The 21,895-nt window shown below is 39.6% G+C and overlaps 1 protein-coding gene across 3 annotated transcripts in view; it reads left to right on the forward strand.

Moving 5' to 3' along the window:
- The window catches only part of LOC133651885 (SH3 and cysteine-rich domain-containing protein 2-like), an 87,412-nt gene extending 66,868 nt beyond the window's left edge, over positions 1–20,544 (forward strand). For 2 of the 3 annotated variants that reach the window (XM_062050090.1, XM_062050089.1), the window contains exons 5-11: positions 770–885; positions 3,018–3,087; positions 4,834–4,907; positions 4,975–5,066; positions 13,198–13,249; positions 18,843–18,980; positions 20,057–20,544. In XM_062050090.1, the coding sequence (XP_061906074.1) occupies positions 770–885; positions 3,018–3,087; positions 4,834–4,907; positions 4,975–5,066; positions 13,198–13,249; positions 18,843–18,980; positions 20,057–20,155 (641 nt within the window). In that variant the 3' untranslated portion in view covers positions 20,156–20,544. The remainder of the gene's footprint in view (positions 1–769; positions 886–3,017; positions 3,088–4,833; positions 4,908–4,974; positions 5,067–13,197; positions 13,250–18,842; positions 18,981–20,056) is intronic. The other variant, XM_062050091.1, reaches the window with a different exon arrangement.
- The last annotated feature ends 1,351 nt before the right edge of the window (positions 20,545–21,895 follow it).

Consider the following 21,895-nt stretch of genomic DNA (forward strand, 5'->3'; position numbering starts at 1 on the left):
AAGACAAGTACTAAAACACTACACACAGCAAAATAGCGAAAAACTCCAAATGAGTCACGGCGTGATGTGACAGGTGGTGACAGTACACCTACTTTGAGACAAGAGCTATAGTGATGCACGCTTGGTTATGGTTTAAAGTCATATCCAACAATTGCGACAACGACTTTTTACTGTCAACTGAGTTTTGTTTTTTAATGATTTCTGCTGGTGGTGTGCCTCCGGATTTTTTCAACGCAAAAAATGTGCCTTGGCTCCAAAAAGGTTGAAAAACACTGATCTAGAGTCATTATTTTGATGCCTTTTTAGGCATGGCGCCATCGGTCAGGGCACTTCTCCGCCTGCCTCTAATGCGGAATTCCCAGCCATAATTAGCTCATTTACCTCGTTGACTTGGTAAAAAAAACCACAGCCAAAATACAATTTAGGGCAGTGCTAATCTCATTTTCATGACGTAAAAGCATACGAATAAAGCTGGAAATGTACTTTCTTGTAACGGATGTGCATTGTGCGACTTTTCTTTGTACTTTCATGGATAAATGTTTATTGTGCACGTGGCTTCTTTTCAGTCAGTAAAAGCTGTATGTCCATTTTAACGTTTGCCTGCAGTTTTAACTTTTGGCAGTAGTTCTCTCTTCCAACTAAAGTGGGTCACCCTCGCTATATTTAGACTCCCTCCCTATTTTTACCCGGATTGGTACCGGTCCAATATTCCCAATCATAATGTTTAATGAACATGTGCATGACTCATGGTATAATTGTCTGCTTGCAGAGGCGGTGCGGGCACGAGTGGACCCTGTTTACGCCGCCTTGCGTTTCGGGACGTCACTGGCGCAGATGAGCCGCTCCAGTTTCGGCAGCCTGTCGGAGTCGCCGACGCGCAGCCTGGTAAGACCCGAGCAGCGCCGTGGGCGGTTACGTGCATGCTGTGTGGTGGAGATAAAGTTTGCATGGCAGCACCTGTAAACACTACGTGCCAGGAAGCAAAGCATCCTTGGAAACATACATAAAAAATATATATCTGTTTTAGTATATGGAGGCTTTTCTCAAAAGCCAACTTAATTAAAAATAAAATGTTGAATTTGATTTTTTTAAATTTATTTGATGTATTTTTTTGCTGGAAAGATAACTACTGAAGTTGTATTCTAACTGCATGTTCAACATGTAATACCACTTTGTGCCTTACGAGGTGGTAATGAGTCCAAAAGTGGCATCACAGCCACTAGGCAGCATACTTGCAAGCTCGTCGACGGTTTGTATTTACCGGATGTGCTAAATAGCATTAGTATTAGGACCACATTAACATTAGTATTTAGGGTTCCTCTCAAGTTCGGATCTGAGTCATAAAAATGTTAAGATATATATATACCGTATTTTTCGGACTATAAGTCACAGTTTTTTTCATAGTTTGGCCGGGGGTGCGACTTATACTCAGGAGCGACTTATGTGTGAAATTATTAACACATTACCGTAAAATATCATATAATATTGTTTAGCTCATTCACGTAAGAGACTAGACGTATAAGATTTCATGGGATTTAGCGATTAGGAGTGGCAGATTGTTTGGTAAACGTATAGCATGTTCTATATGTTATAGTTATTTGAATGACTCTTACCATAATATGTTACGTTAACATACCAGGCACGTTCTCAGTTGGTTATTTATGCCTCATATAACGTACACTTATTCAGCCTGTTGTTCACTATTCTTTATTTATTTTAAATTGCCTTTCAAATGTCTGTTCTTGGTGTTGGGTTTTATCAAATAAATTTCCCCCCAAAATGTGACTTATACTCCAGTGCGACTTATATGTTTTTTTCCTTCTTTATTATGCATTTTTGGCCGATGCGATTTATACTCTTGATCGACTTATACTCCGAAAAATACGGTATATTTTTTTCCCGACACTTAAATCTCTAGATCAACTTTAGATCTCTCTGTCGATATAAAGTTTTTTTTACAATGTTTTTTGCCCTTTTTGTTTAATAAAACCCTTATTTTTTATAGTAAAAACACAACAACAAAAAAAAGATTTTCAAAGTTAGTAATTGAAGCCTTAAAGAGGTCAATAATTCTTAACTCTGATTTTTATTCATCATTATTTTTTGAGCTATGACAGTTTTATTTTTTTTATTTTTAATACCACTAAAATTCTCAGGGATCCAAGTGTCATACAGAATTGTTTAGGTATTTTTTTTACTTTCAACACTTAAACTCTCAATCAGTGTTTTTTAAACTTTTTTCACCCAGTACCGCCTCAGAAAACTCTTCGCTCCCGTACCACCATAATGACCAACATTAAAATACAGTAGCGTAGTAGGCCTGAATATTCATGAGAAACAAGGCAGAGGTTTTATATTGATATTTTTGGCCACTGTAACATTACACACAGTTTGAACAGTAACACTGTGTGTGAATATTTCATTAAGTGATTATTTGACACACAGTTTAAAAATCACTGCTCTCTCTGTAGATTGTATGTTGTTGTTTTTGTTTTATGCCCTTTTAGTCACAGAAAATGCTTTTTTTTGTCAAAATATGCATTATTTCCTCCAAAATATATTTCAAAGTGCAATATTTGATTGGAAGTAATTGGAGCCTTGAATAGGTGAATAATTCGTAACAACATTTGTTTTGATTATTATTTTTTGAGCAATGACAGCTTAAAAAACAAAAACAGCCTGCGGGGCAGATTTGTGTTATTAGAGTTAACATTGCTACTTTTTACTTGTTACTTTTCATCTGTTTGTTCTTTTATTTCACTTTTTAATGTTTGTTTTGTAATGGCATTATTAGAACGTTAAAAGAAATCAGCAGCTGGCCGCACTTTGGACACCTCTATTCTAAACTGCCGTCTTTCAGGACCTGCTTTTATTGTGCTGCCCCCCAATGGTCTGGAGGGTCACTTATGTGTAGCGAGGATATATACTTTGCGCCCTTGAGAGTAAAAACTGATTTTTGTTTTTCTTGTGTCGGTCCAAAACCCCCAATGAACACACCTGTACTTTGTATTGATAAGGGTGAGGTGAGTGAGGAGAGCCAGGTGAGGCAGTCCAGCATGGAAGAGGAGATCCCTCCGGAAACAGCGGGTAAACACACACATCTCTTTAAACACATGTACGGTTGGTAAGGTTGTATTTTTGCCTCATTCCTGTGAGAATCCTGCGTGTGACTTAAGTAGTGTTGTCCCGATACCAATATTTTAGTACCTATCGCTACTTTTCGGTACTTGTCTAGATAAGGGGGACTACAAAAAAATAGCATTATTGGCTTTATTTTAACAATAAATCTTACAGTACATTAAACATATGTTTCCTATTGCAGTCTAAGAACATTTTTGTCCTTAAATAAAATAATGAACATACAAGACAACTTGTCTTTTAGTAGTATAAGTAAGCAAACAAAGGCTCCTAATTTTGCTGCTGACGTATGCAGTAACATATTGTGTCATTTATCATTTGTCAAAATTATGAGGGACAAGCTGTAAAAATGTATTATTACTTTCTCTTTTAACATGGTCTATCTACAATTCTGTTAAAATGTAATAATCACTTATTCTTTTGTTGTTTGATACTTTACATTAGTTTTGGATGATACCACACATTTGAGTATTAATCCGATACCAAGTAGTCACAGGATCATACATTGGTCATATTCAATGTCCTCATGTGTCCAGGGACATATTTCCTGAGTTTATAAACATAATATGAATTTTTATAAAAAGGAAAAAAGATTTTGTGACGATAAAAAATATCGATGTAATAATAGTAGTATTGACTAGATACACTCTTGTACTTGGTATCATTACAGTGGATGTCAGGTGTAGATCCACCTAGAGATGTCCAATAATGGGTTTTTTGCCGATATCCGATATTCCGATATTGTCCAACTCTTAATTACCGATTCCGATATCAACCGATACCAATATATACAGTCGTGGAATTAACACATTATTATGCCTAATTTTTGTTGTGATGCCCCGCTGGATGCTTTAAACAATGTAACAAGGTTTTCCAAAATAAATCAACTCAAGTTATGGAAAAAAATGCCAACATGGCACTGCCATATTTATTATTGAAGTCACAAAGTGCATTATTTTTTTTTAACATGCCTCAAAACAGCAGCTTGGAATTTGGGACATGCTCTCCCTGAGAGAGCATGAGGAGGGTGAGGTGGGGGGGGGGTTGCGGGGGGTGTATATTGTAGCGTCCCGGAAGAGTTAGTACTGCAAGGGGTTCTGGGTATTTGTTCTGTTGTGTTTATGTTGTGTTACGGTGCGGATGTTCTCCCGAAATGTGTTTGTCATTCTTGTTTGGTGTGGGTTCACAGTGTGGCGCATATTTGTAACAGTGTTAAAGTTGTTTATATGGTCACCCTCAATGTGACCTGTATGGCTGTTGACCAAGTATGCCATGAATTCACTTGTGTGTGTGAAAAGCCGTAGATATTATGTGACTGGGCCGGCATGCAAAGGCAGTGCCTTTAAGGTTTATTGACGCTCTGTACTTCTCCCTACGTCCGTGTACACAGCGGCGTTTTAAAAAGTCATACATTTTACTTATTGAAACCGATACCGATAATTTCCGATATTACATTTTAAAGCATTTATCGGCCGATAATATCGGCAGTCCGATATTATCGGACATCTCTAGTTACAACACTATACTGCATCATCTCTTTCTCTTTCGGACTTATCAGGTCGGTAGTGCATTCTTCACTCACGCTTTAAGTGGGGCGTGAGGCAAAAATACAACCTTACCTGCTATATTTGTGCATAATTACCCACGTTGCTTCCTTTAAGTACAGTAATTATACAAAAAAAAAACTACTTCCAGGTCCAGATTTGGCTGCACAGGACGTGGAGGTGGACAAGGAGGAAGACGAGAGTCAAGTTGAGACCCCCGCCGAGGTGAAGTGTGCATGTTCGTCCATCTGTCATGTCCGTATTTGTCTAACGCCCTCCTTTCCGTGTCCAGGTGACCCCCAAACGCATCGAGGTGCACTCCATCCACACCTACGTGGCGCTCTACGGTTTCTTGCCTCAGGAGCACAACGACCTGGAACTGCAGTGAGTAAACAACCTGGGTCCTGAATGCGTCATCCGGTTTTTGGCTCATGCCAGGATGAACATTTTTCTTTTTTTTTTTAAACGTGTCTGCAGAGGACACCTTTAGGACGACTAATTATAAAGTGTGCCCACGTACAGCTGAGCTCCCAGCAGGGGGGAAGATAAAGACCCAGTATAGATGCTGGAAGATATTTCAAGAAGGTGGGGGGGAGGGGGTTGTCTGGTGAGACCACAGCGGGGGGGAGGACTGAAATGTCCAATTTCAAAGTAGCAGAGGGGTAATAAAGAAGGACGATGAAGAAAATGTGCGGCGTCATTTTGTCCGTCTCGCAGAAAAATATCTGCGTGAGTTCCTCAACGTGCCAAAATGGATCATCCACCATCCAGGTTGAGGTTACGTCATCGTTGCTGTTGGTTCATCTGTCGGTTAGTTAGTTAAGTAGTTAGAAAAATAGCTTCAAAAGTTAGCAACACATTTGTATGAAACTTTTTTAGAAAATATCCGAAATGGGAACAGAAACGGTACTATACGTTTACTTGTGTGTGTGTGTGTGTGTGTGTGTGTGTGTGTGTGTGTGTGTGTGTGTGTGTGTGTGTGTGTGTGTGTGTGTGTGTGTGTGTGTGTGTGTGTGTGTGTGTGTGTGTGTGTGTGTGTGTGTGTGTGTGTATGCTAGTGGCCCCGCCTCCACCCACAGAGACAGAGACTATGTTTACACTGCAGGCCACTTCCCGGATCATGTTTTGACTCCCTCATTTCCTGTTTTGAGCACCTCTAGGTTTGCGTTTTAGTTGCCATGACTGCAGATTGTTTTCACCTGCCTCTGATTAGTGTTCGGGACGCTCACCTGCTCCTGGGCACTAATCAGAGAGCGACTTATTCCTGTTTTTCGCCACACACTGGCTGGCTTTCTTATTTGCTCCCGTGCAACCGTTGCGTTCGATGATTCCCTGCTTCTATGATTCTGGATTCTTGTTTATATGCTAAGCTTTCGCGCTAGCTAGTTCCTTTGCTCCCCGTGCGTTCGGCATGCGTCTCTTTTGTTTATATCTTCTATTTTGGGGGATTTATGGACAATAAATCATATTCTTACCTGCAGTTAAAATGTTGTATTTATTGTGCTCCTGTATTAATGTTGCTGTATAACTGTATAAATGTATTTATTTAATTTTTTGTATTAAATGGCTTAAGTTGGTCCAAAAAATCTTTATAGGTTATATAAGGATACCATTTTTTGATTTTCAAGAACATTTATACACTAAATATTTTTTGTTACATACTAAAAACAATAGTAATAAAGTTATTCTTTGTTAGAAGATGATCTATACATTTGTATTTGTTGTTGTCTTTAATGTTACATTTACAATTTACAATTGTTATGACAAGTCATGTCTGAGTTTGTGTTTTTTTTTTTCCATGTTTAATGCTTAGTTCCTGTCCTGCGCGTTTTTTTGTTTCCTGCTGCACCTTCACGGCTGTCTTAGAGCGAGCGCTGTTCCCGGCACCTGTTTTGTATTGTCAATCAGGACTGTTTAAGTTAAGTCTTGGCCACCAATTTGCTGTCTGGACTTTGTCATGAGTGAATATATTGAATGTGGACGATTCCCCTGCCTATCGAGTGAGTTTTTGCTGTTCTCCAGCATTCCGTTTTGTTGTTTTGTAACCTGATCAGTTTAGTTTTGTTTAGCAGAGCCTTCCCGGTGCTTTCAGAGCCTTTCCCAACCTTTTCCTATTTAATAACTTTTTACCTGCATGCCGCCTAGCCTGTTTTCTGCATCTCGGGAACACGCCAACATGCGACCCATGCGCCACAACAATGTTATGCAGAGGTGTACTTATAACAATTTTATAGACAAATTGTACTATTAATAGTCATGGCGGAGAGTGGGGTGTGGAGGGGGGTGGGAAATGCTTTCTTTTTGTATGTGGGGTGTGTAACATACAATAATTAAGAAGCATTGAAGGTGGATGACTGACAAGAGGGTTCACTCCATTCCTTTTTTTTTTTGGCTGTATATATCTCAAAAAGTTATGGGCCGATTTACATCAGACTTTTAGGAAATGTCAGAAATGTGATTTGATTTTGGGGCTGATTTGATTTATTACTATTATGTTCCCTTAAGTTTATGTTAAAAGCTGTGTGTTTATGCTCTCTGAGTGCGTTTCTAGTTAATCATGAAAAGTTTGATTGACGTTTTAAGCATGTAGAATTTTTTTTAGTGTGTTTGCGATGTGGGCCAGTATTGAGAGCAGACCCCCAGGAGATAAATCATACACAACTGGGACGATACACTCCTATGTAGGACAGAGGCTCCACTCTGTTGCTCTTTTTTGTGCATGAAAAGTTTGCTGAGAGAAAGAAGAGTGGCGACTGTTGGTCGCTGTCTAATCGCCATGCAGGTCAGGTCGGCTGCAGACGTCACCTTGTAAGCCGCCCCTCATAAACACACTTTTGAACTAGCGCTGCATCACAAACACAGATGGACATGTTCTCACTGGAATGTAGGAGGAAGTAGAATATAAATGGAAGAACTTTTGAACTGGATTATGGTCCAGCAGCAACAAAAATTCACAAACATGGCAGACATGATGTTACGCTGGGGTCACATGGTTATGCAGCGTGCAGGTAAGAAAAATGGTTAGTCATCACTAGGCAAAAATAGAAAACATAGGAATGTGGAAGCAATAGAAAATACTAGCAAAGGAGTAAGGAGCAAGAAACCAACGTAACTTGTTGCATGAAGCAAACAAAACAGCCAGAGGCAGGACTAAATAGCTCTCTAGTCCCGCCCACTAACCAGAGGCAGGTGAACATAATCAGCACCCATGGCAACGAGGAACACACACAGGGGTGCTGAAACAGAAACAAGGGAATCCTAAATTTAAACAAAACATGATCCGGACCATGGATCATGATGATGCACCTTGGAAGAAACATGGTTATTTAAACAAAAAAAAGCCGTAAACCGTGCATCAAAATTCTCCGTTTAAGCCGGAGTGCAAGCCCTCCTAAAGTGGTTGACATCTTTTTACATTCCGTTTGCGTTTACACCCCTGCAGTAAATACTCTCATGATCTCATCCCAGGAGAGACCCTCGAATCATGTGCTTTCTGCCACGGCTGTGGGCTATTTATTTTGCTTCCGAGGTTTGATAACCCGCCCTATCTTGTCTCCCGTAATGTTTTGCCCCATACCTTAGCCGATCGTGACTCATCATACGTAATCCAAACAACTATCATTTACTTTCTCTGTATGTTTTCGTCCCCGTCCCCAACACCACCCTCCCGTGGATTTGCATGGGTCTAGAATTGCTACTGCTTCAAAAAGGAGCGACGCTACGCTACTGGGAACTGTAGTTAAACTACGCAGCGTTGCCACCTGTTGTGTTGAGATGGGTTTAGCTGCAACCGCAGACACTCTAAGTTGCGCCCACAGGGGTGACCACGACGGAAGCGAACCGTGTCTTAACCGTGCCTTTCTCTCTTGGCATTTGGCCTCCCTCTCTGTTTCTGCCCGCTTGCCTCTGTGCCTTGTCTTGTCTATACTTTTATGAGCCTCTTTGTCTGGGCTATCCTCCGAAATCTTAACACCTAACATGGAATTGATAAGCTGGACTCTCGACTCAATTGATAAGGAAAAGTGCTTCGGGGGAGCCTGCATGCCCTGACTGAACTATCGCTGCGGGGTAGGTGAGAGACTCGTGGGAGAGATGGAGAATCACGTGCCTCTCTGTGCTTGCCGTCGAGGACGAGGAAGACATCTATCTATTTGGAACTGTGATCGCAGGGCATCTGCTGATTGGGCTGGGTATTGCTTTGGCGTATCGTCAAATTCGAAAGACGATGGCAGCTGTTCAAGAAGCTCAAAGGCTGTGAGGGTCTGTCCGCTGGTTTGGAAAACAACAATGCTCAGCTACGATTCGACTCCGTCAAATGGCCTTTGACGCTGCTCTCAACAGAGCAAGGCTGTTCTGAAAACATCCCCTGAAGGACATCGCAGTGATAGCTGCTCTGAAATCCCTCCCTTCCTCCAACAACACCTGGGAGTTTAACTTTGCTCGTAATGCCTGAAGAGAGAGACTTCAGGCCAATGGACACAACACCCTGAACAATGGGGATATGCACACACCCACACCTTTGCCCCACGTGATATGTTGGAACACGAAGCAGCGCCCCTAGTTGCTGGCAGCTTCGGGCCGGATCCCCGCACCCCCTTTACCCTCGTCTCGAGCTGTATGTTGTAATATCTATATGTGCTTTGGTCTCAAGTTTTTTTTCTCACTCCATCAGTTTTACTCATCCTCCCCCACCATTCCTTTTCAGTAACCCTGTTTGTCTAATCTTGATCGGGTTTGTGCCGAAAACAATTTGTTGTTGTACTTGTGCAATGACAATAAATATCATTCCATTCCAAGACATGCCCACAGTGGCGCTGACAACGCGAGAGTGGACATTTGATTTGTAACATGATCCAAGATGGCTGATGCAACGGACCATGGTTGTTGTATGTATAGCTTCTTCGGCTGATTATATGTAACACAAATTTATTTTCAATTTTATTTTTTTCTGTTTGCTGTGTTTAAGTATTCCTAGCTGGCACAAGACATTAAAACAATGTTGGGAACTTGTTGAATTAGATCCTGACGTTGAGCAACTTTTTTGATTGATTTATTGAGACTTTTGTTAGTAGGTTGCACAGTGAAGTACATATTCCGTACAATTGACCACTAAATGGTAACACCCGAATAAGTTTTTCAACTTGTTTAAGTCGGGGTCCACTTAAATTGATTCATGATACAGATATATACTATTAGATATATACTATCATCATAATACAGTCATCACACAAGATAATCACAATGAATTATTTACATTATTTACAATCAGGGGTGTGGAGGGGGGGGGGGGTAGGATATGGACAGCAAGTAGTGGAGAGAGAGAGAGAGAGAGAGATCTGAAGGCATTAGAAAATGTATCTGCATTTGATTGTTTACATTTGATTATTAGCAATCCGCGGAGGGTGTTAGTTTAGGGTTGTAGCTGCCTGGAGGTGAACTTTTATTGCGGTTTTGAAGGAGGATAGAGATGCCCTTTCTTTTATACCTGTTGGGAGCGCATTCCACTCAACATAACGTTAAAAACAACATGCTTGTTGACGACGTTTAATCAATGTTGGGTTTTGATGTTGATTTGTGGGCTCTGTACCGAGGATGTCGTTGTGGCTTGTACAGCCCTTTGAGACACTTGTGATTTAGGGCTATATAAATAAACATTGATTGATTGATTGATTGATTGAATTTTGGTCATTTCCCAACCAAAATTCTACAACATGCTTTTTGACAATGTTTATTCAATGTTAGGTTGTGATGTTGATTTCATCATTTTCCAACCAACAACATGGATCCAACGTTGGACATCAACGTTGTCTCAATTTACAAATACAACTATTTTGCAACGTTGTTTTAAACTAAATCAACGTTGTATCAATGTCTTGTGTCTCACTTCCGTTTAACACACGCTTCATTACCGTTGTCGGCACGTCCTTCAGGGGCCGCGGCTTAGAGTGGGCGAGACTTCGGGTGTCTGCGGCCGCCGCTGGATGTACTTATAATAGTACTCTCACACTATTAACTAGATCCACTCGACATCCATTGCACCAGTCGCCCAGGGGGGCAGGGGGGGTTCCCACATCTGTGGTCCTCTCCAAGGTTTCTCATTGTATCCCATTGCGTAGGCGCCGATCTACATTTCTGCCAGTGTGTGCTCGGTATGTGTGTATTAGTGTTGTCCCGATACCAATATTTTGGTACCGGTAACAAAAGTATTTTGGTACTTTTCTAAATAAAGGGGACCACAAAAAATTGCATTATTGGCTTTATTTTAACACAAAAATCTTAGGGTACATTAAATATGTTTCTTATTGCAATTTTGTCCTTAAATAAAATAGTAAACATACAAGACAACTTGTCTTTTAGTAGTAAGTAAACAAACAAAGGCTCCTAATTTATCTGCTGACATATGCAGTAACATATTGTGTCATTTATTATTCTATTATTTTGTCAAAATTATGAAGGACAAGTGGTAGAAAATGAAATATTAATCTACTCGTTCATTTACTGTTAATATCTGGTTATTTTCTGTTTCAACATGTTCTATCTACACTTCTGTTAAAATGTAATAATCACTTATTCTTCGGTTGATTGATACTTTACATTAATTTGGATGATACCACAAATTTGGGTATCAATCCGATACCAAGTCGTTACAGGATCATACATTGGTCATATTCAAAGTCCTCACGTGTCCAGGGACATATTTCCTGAGTTTATAAACATAATATAAATAAAAAAAATGTTAAAAAATAGTGATGTAATCATAGTAGTATCGACTAGATTCGCTATTGTACGTGGTATGATTATAGTGGATGTTAGGTGTAGATCCACCAACGGCGTTTGTTTATATTGTAGCGTCCCGGAAGAGTTGGTGCTGCAGGGAATTCTGGGAATTTGTTCTGTAGTGTTTATGTTGTGTTGCGGTGCAAATATTCTTCCAAAATATGTTTGTCATTGTTGTTTAGTGTGGTTTCACTATATGGCACATGTTTATGACAGTGTTGGCATTGTTCATACTGCCACCCTTAAGTGTGACATGTATGGCTGTTGAGTAAGTATACGCTTCATTCGCTCGTGTGCGGTGTGTTCAAAGTCAAGTTGATTATCGGGCACAAGTTTTGGGACACTAAGGACTATCACTGGACAAAAGTATTGGGACACTAAGGACTAACACTGGACAAAAGTATTGGGACACCTACGACTAACACTGGACAAAAGTTTTGGGACACTAAGGACCAACACTCGACAAAAGTATTGGGACACCTACGACTAACACTGGACAAAAGTTTTGGGACACTAAGGACCAACACTGGACAAAAGTATTGGGACACTTAGGACTACCACTGGACAAAAGTATTGGGACGCTAAGGACTAACACTGGACAAAAGTATTGGGACGCTAATGACTAACACTCGACAAAAGTATTGGGACACCTAGGACTTAACACTGGACAAAAGTATTGGGACACTAAGGACTAACACTGGACAAAAGTATTGGGACACTTAGGCCTTACACTGGACTAAAGTATTGGGACACTAAGGACTAACAATGGACAAAAGTATTGTGACGCTAATGACTAACACTCGACAAAAGTATTGGGACGCTAAGGACTAACACTGGACAAAAGTATTGGGACGCTAATGACTAAAATTAAATCTTGGTTAGAATTGAATAATTATAGACTATATGATTTATGACTTTCTTGGCAAAATGGAACAAACTCGCCACAAAATTAACAATAGCAAGATTGATATTTCAAAAATGACTTTAAAGATTGAAAGTTGCCATCGATCCCACGAACTGAGGATGATCGTTGTGGCTTGTGCAGCCCTTTGAGACACTTGTGATTAAAGGCTATATAAATAAACTTGGATTGATTGATTGATACTCTGTTGTGTCACCTAGAGGGTGACACAACATATGTGGTCCTCTCCAAGGTTTCTCATAGTCATTCACATCGACGTCCCACTGGGGTTGTGAGTTTTTCCTTGCCCTTATGTGGGCTCTGTACCGCGGATGTCGTTGTGGCTTGTGCAGCCCTTTGAGACACTTGTGATTTAGGGCTATATAAATAAACATGGATTGATTGATTGTATGTGAAGTGTACACTTTGTGTGTCTGCTGATTGACCGTGGGCTCGTACAACAAGTTATTGGAGTCTGTGTCCGTTTTGCCGTGCTATCGGATGCAGAGCCGAGAAAAAAAAGAAAAAAAGCAAAACCTGAGGTCTCATGCTTGATGGTGGTCCAAATTTTCAAGTTTCGAAACAAAATTTGTGGTGAATTCCAGATTTTCTAAAAATCACAGGGGTGACTTCAGACGTTAAACTTGAGTTTTTAAAAGTTTTTGAAACCTTCCCTTTCTGTACAAAAATCTCAGGAGACAAGCCATCCTCACTTCAAGTCGCCTCTTTCATCTCCTTATCAGAAAGTCCACTCTCGTCTCCTCCGGTGTCCTTTTTCCTTCTTTCATGCGTCCTCTTCCCTCTTATCTCCCCTTTCTTCTCCCTTATCTCTTCCAGTCCTGGCGATCGAGTGCAGGTTACTGACGACTCCAACGAGGAGTGGTGGAAGGTGGGTGCGATGTGAAATATGTATGATGTGGTGCTATTATATGCCTGTGTTTGAATGGAGCGTTGTGTTAGTAACACCTGTTTGGCCTGCATGCAAACACAACAAGAACATCTTTTCCGCTGAAAATGAATTGAAAGAGTAGAACTGTAAGAAACCTTGCAGCTCTCTATTGAGTCTCTAATGCAGTGTATTTCAACCTTTTTTGAGTCAAGGCACATTTTTTTTTTATTGAAAAAATCCGAAGGCACGCCGCCGGCAGAAATCGTTAAAAAATGAAACTCGATATTGACAATAAAAGGTCGTCGTCGCAATTGTTGACGCTTTGTCCTCCAACCTCCGAGGACAAAGCTACGAACAATGGGACAACTTTCTGCTCCGCCGCTCCCAGTCTGTGGAACGCTCTCCCTGACCACCTGAGGGCACCACAGACTGTGGATGCTTTTAAAAAAGGCTTAAAAATCCTTCATTTTAAAAAAGCCTTTTTTTTTTTTAGATATATGCATACTAGTTTTAGCTATTTGGCTGTTCTAGTTTTTATTTATATTTATTTTTGTATTATCTTTTTATTATTTTTTTAAATGTTTTTTTACACACTGTAGCACTTTGAGGTTGTTTACTCAATGTAAAGTGCTTTTTACAAATAAAATATATTATTATTATTATTATAGTTTCGTTCTGCATAGCCATCCCTAAGCTTCAATGCCTTTTTTTTTAGGGGCACTCACCTTTTTGTTTATTTTTGGTTTAAGAATAAGATACCTTTTTTACCCGCTGTCGTCTTCATATTGTGATCATGACAAACCATGTTCCTGACGTCTACAAAGCTATTAGCTACCTACTGTTATAGAAGAGAATAACATGGTTACTCTGCCGAGTTCTAGACCAGTGTTTTTCAACCTTTTTTGAGCCTTGGCACATTTTTTTTCATTGAAAAAATCCGAAGGCACACCGCCAGCAGAAATCATTAAAAAATTGAACTCAAATTTGACAATAAAAGGTCATCGTCGCAATTGTTGAATATGAATTTAAACCGTAACCAACCACGCTTCGCTATGCTTGTCTCAAAGTACCGTCCCGACCTGTCACATCACGCCGTGACTTATTTTGAGTTATTTGCTGTTTTCCTGCGCTCCTATTTTGTTGGTATTTTCCTCTTGCAATTTCATGTCTTCCTTTGAGCGCTATTCCCCACACCTACTTTGTTTTAGCAATCAAGACTATTTCAGTTGTTGCTATCCTTCTTTGCGTGGACAATGTTGTCATGTCATGTACGGATGTACTTTGTGGACGCCATCTCTGCTCCACACGCTGTAAGTCTTTGCTGTCGTCCAGCATTCTGTTTTTCTTTACTTTGTAGTTCAGTTGTAGTTTCGTTCTGCATAGCCATCCCTAAGGTTTAATGCCTTTTTTTTTAGGACCACTCACCTTTTGTTTATTTTTGGTTTAAGAATTAGATACCTTTTTACCCGCTGTCGTCTTCATATTGTGATCATGACAAACCATGTTCCCGACGTCTACAAAGCAATTAACTACCTACTGATATGGAAGAGAATAATATGATTACTCTGCCGAGCTCTAGACAGCATCGACACTCAACAGCACATTATTTGCGGATTATAATTACTGGTTTGCAAAAAATATTTTTAACCCAAACAGCTGAAATGACATAATCTTCCACGGCACACCAGACTGTATCTCACGGCACACCTTGGTTGAAAAACACTGCTAGAATGAGCTTCCCAATGGAAACTAATGGACACCTGTTTGTGTCTTTTACAAGTCCAAGATGCACACAGCCTTTAAGAGCTGTAGATGTCGAGCATCTGCCGCGGCGTCTTCAATCAGTAGTCATTGTGGTGATGAGTGTGTCGTCAGTGTTTAACGTGTGCAGCAGAGCGTGCTTCAAAGTGCGCGTGTTGTTAACGCCGCCTCTTACGAGCTCTGAAATATATATATATATATATATGTGTATGTATATATATATATATATATATATATATATATATATATATATATATAATATATATATATATATATATGTATGTATGTATGTGATGATCCCCACCCAAAAAGGATGCAATTATTCACCTGTTAGTGCTGATTTATTGTAAGCGTATTCAACCCTCTCAGTTTTTGCAGCCATTTGCATGTTAGTGGGTCACCCACGCACACACATTCTTGTATTTGTCATCTTCTTGAGACCTCCGAAAAAATGCCTACCTCTTTAGGACCACCCTTTCTAGATATATAAAGATTTGTATTTACAACATTAATAATATATACAAACTATGCATATATAAAAAAGGTAAGCCTTTTAGTAAATTTTTTGTTTGTAATTGGTTTTCAATCTTCATTATTTACTTCAAGTTATTACAGTGTGTCTTTACATCATACATATTTATTTTTATTTTTTTATTAATTTTGGCCAACGGGGGCGCATTTCAATTTCTTACACACACTTTGTTATTACATATGTTGGCCAGACGGGGAGCACATCAAATTTTTACACACACTTGTTATTTCATGTTGACCTATAGGGGGAGCACTTTTAAAATCGACACACAGCCAATTTGAAAAATCCCTCATTTTTGGGACCACCCTAATTTTGATAGATTTCACCACCAGGGGTGCAAATGAGACATTCTCTATCAGATGCAATGGTTATCTGTATTGGGACCATGATTTATGTCCTAACTTGTTCACCGGTCCTCATATGGAAGGTACTTTTCCTTGTTGATGTCTCAAGAAGGGTAGAAATACAAGAACACACACACACACAACACAAACTGTGTGCTCACTTAAAGCTTGCTTTTATTGCATGCTTGTTTTTTCTCTTAGAAATAAGAATGTTAGATTGACAATTTTTAATAAATGAAAACAAATGTAAAAAAAAAAATCATAACTTTTATATTTAAAATTTGAAAAAATTTAAATGTTAAAAAAAATCATATTTTCTGTATATTAAAAATGATTCACCTATTTTTGCCCCAAAACTAAACATTAAATGTAATATTATTAAACATTATCCTTTACTTGTTTAAAAAAAAAAAAATTTTTCAAATAAATAAAAACAATTAAAATTCAATATACAATAATACATATCATATTTTTACACAGCTGTTTGCACTGCTTGCTTTTATTGCCTGCTTGTTTACTTTTAGACGTAAAAATGTTAAATTCATTATTTCAAACAAATCGACCTCGGATAAGCGGAAGAAGATGAATGGATGGATGGATGGATATATATATATATATATATATATATATATATATATATATATATATATATATATATATATATATATATATATATATATATATATATATATATATATATATATATATATATATATATATATATATATATATATATAAACTAAACATTTAATGTTATCATATTATAAATGATCATTTACTTAATAGTTTTTTTGAAATATTTTTTTAATACTTAAAAACTATCAAAATTAAATATATAATATTATGTTTTATATATTCCCACTGCTATATTCATTGTATAAACTATTTTATTTCATTCTTGATTAAATCGTTCTTGCGTGATTTTTAGTCATGCCGCTGTAACATGAAAGAGCAGTAATGTTTTATCTTTTTTTAACAAAAAAAAGTTAAAATTTCAGCATAGTTTTGCTTTTATATATGTATATTTTCAGAAGGACAAACATGCTTGCAAAATTTGGTGATTTTTTTTTTAGAACTTAAAGGTCTCAAAAATACGATTTCTAAAAAACTAACAATAAAAATAGTAAAGAATAAAACAGAGATTTTAAAAGTGGTCCTTGTACCCTAAAAAGTTAGAAACAAAAACTTCCAACAAAGCCAACAATCATAAATTTCACTCAGCTTCAAAAAATAAGCGTGTCCCAATCTGATATTGATATTAGCCCGATAAACAGAAAAGCAAATGTGGGAATATTGTAGTTTACTCACAAAATGTCTGATAAAAGCACTCTGATACAAGCAGTCTTGCAGCGAGTTTACGTGTGTAAATGTTCTCCAATAAGCACACAACGTTGGTATTTTCTTCTATTTTTGTCAAGTCTTGGGCTACTAGGAGCTAGCAGCTACACAACAGCTAAGCACACAATAGCACACAAGCTAGACATACGTCATAACAATTGATTATTGCAGTCTAAAGCAGCACATTTTTCAATATAAACAATTATCAAGCAATTTATAGTTTACATATACAAAGTCTCAGGGGGAAGAAGCATATTAGAAAGTATCCAGTAAAAAACGTGTCTGCATCTTTCAACTTACTCCATCATGAGCCGAACTTCATGAAATATTGTGGCCACTAGATATCGCCAAAACAACAATTACCACTCCAATTCTACTTAAAGACGGCATACGTCCATTTAAGACGATTAATAGTAAATAGGTTAGTGTTTTTCATACCTACCATTGTTTTTTGTTTGACTGAATTCACTTTATCAAACCTTTTCTGACATTCCACCCTAGAAAATATTAAAAGTATGTATGATTTGGATCGGCTCAATATTGGTATTGAAGTAGAAAGTCCAAATCTTAAACGGGAACAAAAGTGAATTTATCACAAGAGTTTTATTTACTCATAATCAAATGGTACAAGGTTGGATTGAATTGCCATGCACACAGACAGTTTCTCCGGAGAAACTACGGTAAAGCAGGTAAAAAGAAAAAGCCCCAGACTTGGTCTATCTTGGTTATTTATATGTTTCCCTGCTTGGTCAGAGGCCAGCTGTTTTTGGATGCGCTTACTCTGCAACATTCTTGGATCCCTTCGCCGTAACAAACAATCACGATATTTTGTACAATGTCAGAGCGACCATATGCTGAACTCTATGCTTGGCAATCTTCTCCTTCTAGCTTATGCATCAATCAAACAACAACATAGAAAAGGTGAAAAGGGCAGAAATTCCACTACAGTATCAGCCAAAACTCAAGGCTCCAATATCGGTATCGTGAAAGTGTTGAATTGAGGAATAAAGAAACTAAGCAAAATCTCTGAAAAATATTGTAAGATTTTGCACCCGCCACACCCAAACACTCCCCAACCTGCTCAGTGGCCTAGTGGTTAGAGTGTCCGCCCTGAGATCGGTAGGCCGTGAGTTCAAACCCCGGCTGAGTCATACCAAAGACTATAAAAATGGGACCCATTACCTCCCTGCTTGGCACTCAGCATCAAGGGTTGGAATTGGGGGTTAAATCACCAAAAATGATTCCCGGGCGTGGCCACCGCTGCTGCTCACTGCTCCCCTCACCTCCCAGGGGGTGATCAAGGGTGATGGGTCAAATGCAGTGGATAATCTCACCACACCTAGTGTGTGTGTGTACTTTAACTTTAAATATGGTGTTTTTTTTAACTGAGAGACATCAGATTGATAAATGACTAAAACAGAAGTCAAGTCTGTGTTTTTTTTACCCATAATTCCTACAAAGTGTCATTCATTTTTACCATATACAACATAGACACACCTTTTTAGCAAATGTGTTCGAACTTTGGACCGGTACTAAAGTAAAGTACAGGAAATGTTCACCCCAAGAGTGTGCCTTCTACTTGATGGAACCACCTGTTCTGTTCTTCTCCCTCCTCCAGGGCAAGAGTGGCGACAGAGTGGGTTTTTTCCCTGCCAATTTCGTGCAGAGGGTCCGCCCGGGGGAGCGAGTGTGGCGCGTCATTCAGGGAACATCTGGCAACCGGGAGAGAGGCCACATGATCGTGAAGGAAGCGCAGGTACCAGACTGTTGTTACTTGAGATGTCCGATAAATGCTTTAAAATGTAATATCGGAAATTATCGGTATCGGTTTCAAAATGTAAAATTTATGACTTTTTAAAATGCCGCTGTACGGAGTGGTACACGGACGTAGGGAGAAGTACAGAGCAGTTGCGTCTCCTAGCCATACTTGCCAACCCTCATGATTTTCCTGGGAGACTCACGAATTTCAGTGCCCCTCCCGAAAATCTCCCGGGGCAACCATTCTGCCGAATTTCTCCCGATTTCCACCCAGACAACCGTGCCTTAAAGGCACTGCCTTTGTGTGCCGGCCCAATCACACAATATCTACAGCTTTTCACACACACAAGTGAATGCAAGCCATACTTGGTCAACAGCCATACAGGTCACACTGAGGGTTACCGTATAAACAACTTTAACACTGTTACAAATATGCGCCACACTGTGAACTCACACCAAACAAGAATGACAAACACATTTCGGGAGAAGATCCGCACCGTAACACAACATAAACACAACAGAACAAATACCCAGAACCCCTTGCAGCACTAACTCTTCCGAGACGCTACAATATACACCCCCCGCTACCCCCTAAAAACCCCGCCCCACTCAACCCCCGCCCACCTCAACCTCCTCATGCTCTCTCAGGGAGAGCATGTCCAAAATTCCAAGCTGCTGTTTTGAGGCATGTTAAAAAAAATAATGCACTTTGTGACTTCAATAATAAATATGGCAGTGCCATGTTGGCATTTTTTTCCATAACTTGAGTTTATTTTGGAAAACCTTGTTACATTGTTTAATGCATCCAGCGGGGTATCACAACAAAATTAGGCATAATAATTTGTTAATTCCACGACTGTATATATCGGTATCGGTTGATATCGGAATCGGTAACTAAGAGTTGGACAATATCGGATATCGGCAAAAAAGCCATTATCGGACATCTCTAGTTGTTACTGTAGTGATGGGCAGCAAGCTGACATAAGGCAGCGCGGTGCTCGGGGCCGCACGAGTGCTGCCGACACCGAGCGAGCTGCGGTTTCATGGAGTTCCAACTCTTTCTGCTTTTGTCAGATCTGCGTGGGCAAGCGAGAAGACGGCGAGGTGTTTGTGAAGCTGAGCAGCGGCAAGAAGAGAGGCCTCGTCCCCGCCGACTCCATCGAGGAGATCTGAGCTTCCCGCGAAAAGTCGAGTCCCGAAACTCTGAGCCATCGTCTTCAGGGACCCGGCAAAAACTGGACCATCCTTGTGGACCCCCCTGACGAGGGCGTAGAAGATGAATAGTCTCCTCACTGTAAGTCTTAATGGAGTCCCTGAAGCGGCTGTAGTGGACTCTTACAGATTGTTTACATTTTGGCTACAGCCGCCATTTTTGTTTTTATTTTACCGACGTGGGAGCAGCCTGTCACAGGAACGCCACGCTTCTGTCCTTTCCCACTCCTTTCTACCCACTTGCGGTGACTCATGCAGCATATGCTCCTGTCAGGGCCTTCCATCGCGTTAGCCTGACACCTTGGCACGGACATCCAAGCTACATCGAGACTGATAATTAAAGAAAACCAAGAAACAACATTGATTTGCACTTCTTAATGTATTTCATTCTGTATTTAAAGTACCTTCCCAATCGGAGTGCCGAACATGTTGTATCATGAACATTGCTTAAGCCAGTGTTTTTCAACCACTAGTGTACCGTGAGATATTGTCTGGTGTGCCATGGGAGATTATGTAATTTCACCTAATTGGGTTAAAAATAGAGATAGAATATCGGACTGCCGATATTATCGGCCGATAAATGCGTGCCGGCCCAATCACATAATACGTACGGCTTTTCACACACACAAGTGAATGCAACGCATACTTGGTCAACAGCCATACAGGTCACACTGAGGGTGACCGTATAAACAACTTTAACACTGTTTCAAATGTACGCCACACTGTGAACCCACACCAAACAAGAATGACAAACACATTTCGGGAGAACATCCGCACCGTAACACAACATAAACACAACAGAACAAATACCCAGAACCCCTTGCAGCACTAACTCTTCCGGGACGCTACAATATACACCCAACCCCGCCCACCTCAACCTCCTCATGCTCTCTCAGGGAGAGCATGTCCCAAATTCCAAGCTGCTGTTTTGAGTCATGTTAAAAAAAAAATAATGCACTTTGTGACTTCAATAATAAATATGGCAGTGCCATGTTGGCATTTTTTTCCATAACTTGAGTTGATTTATTTTGGAAAACCTTGTTACATTGTTTAATGCATCCAGCGGGGCATCACAACAAAAATTAGGCATAATAATGTGTTAATTCCACGACTGTATATATCGGTATCGGTTGATATCGGAATCGGTAATTAAGAGTTGGACAATATCGGAATATCGGATATCGGCAAAAAAGCCATTATCGGACATCTCTAGTTAAAAATATTTTTTGCAAATGTGGCGTTGTTGAGTGTCTGTGCTGTCTAGAGCTCGGCATATCAGTAGGTGGCAGCAGGTAGCTAATTGCTTTGTAGATGTCGGGAACATGGTTTGTCGTAATCACAATATGCGGGAGGCAACGTGCAGGTAAAAAGGTATCTGATGCTTAAACCAAAAATAAACAAAAGGCAAGTGATGCTAATTAAAAGGCATTGAAGCTTAGGGATGGCTATGCTAAGCGAAGCTAAAACTGAACTGGCTGCAAAATAAACAATAACATAATGCTGGACGACAGCAAAGACTTACAGCGTGTGGAGCAGACGGCGTCCACAATGTACATCCGTACATGACAATCAACAACAAATACACGACACACAGGAAAACAGCAAAAAACTCCAAATAAGTCACGGCGTGATGTGACAGGTGGTGACAGTACACCTACTTTGAGACAAGAGCTATAGTGATGCATGGTTGGTTATGGTTTA

The sequence above is a fragment of the Entelurus aequoreus genome, linkage group LG06 (genome assembly GCF_033978785.1).
Source record: "Entelurus aequoreus isolate RoL-2023_Sb linkage group LG06, RoL_Eaeq_v1.1, whole genome shotgun sequence".
Taxonomy (NCBI): Eukaryota; Metazoa; Chordata; class Actinopteri; order Syngnathiformes; family Syngnathidae; genus Entelurus; species Entelurus aequoreus.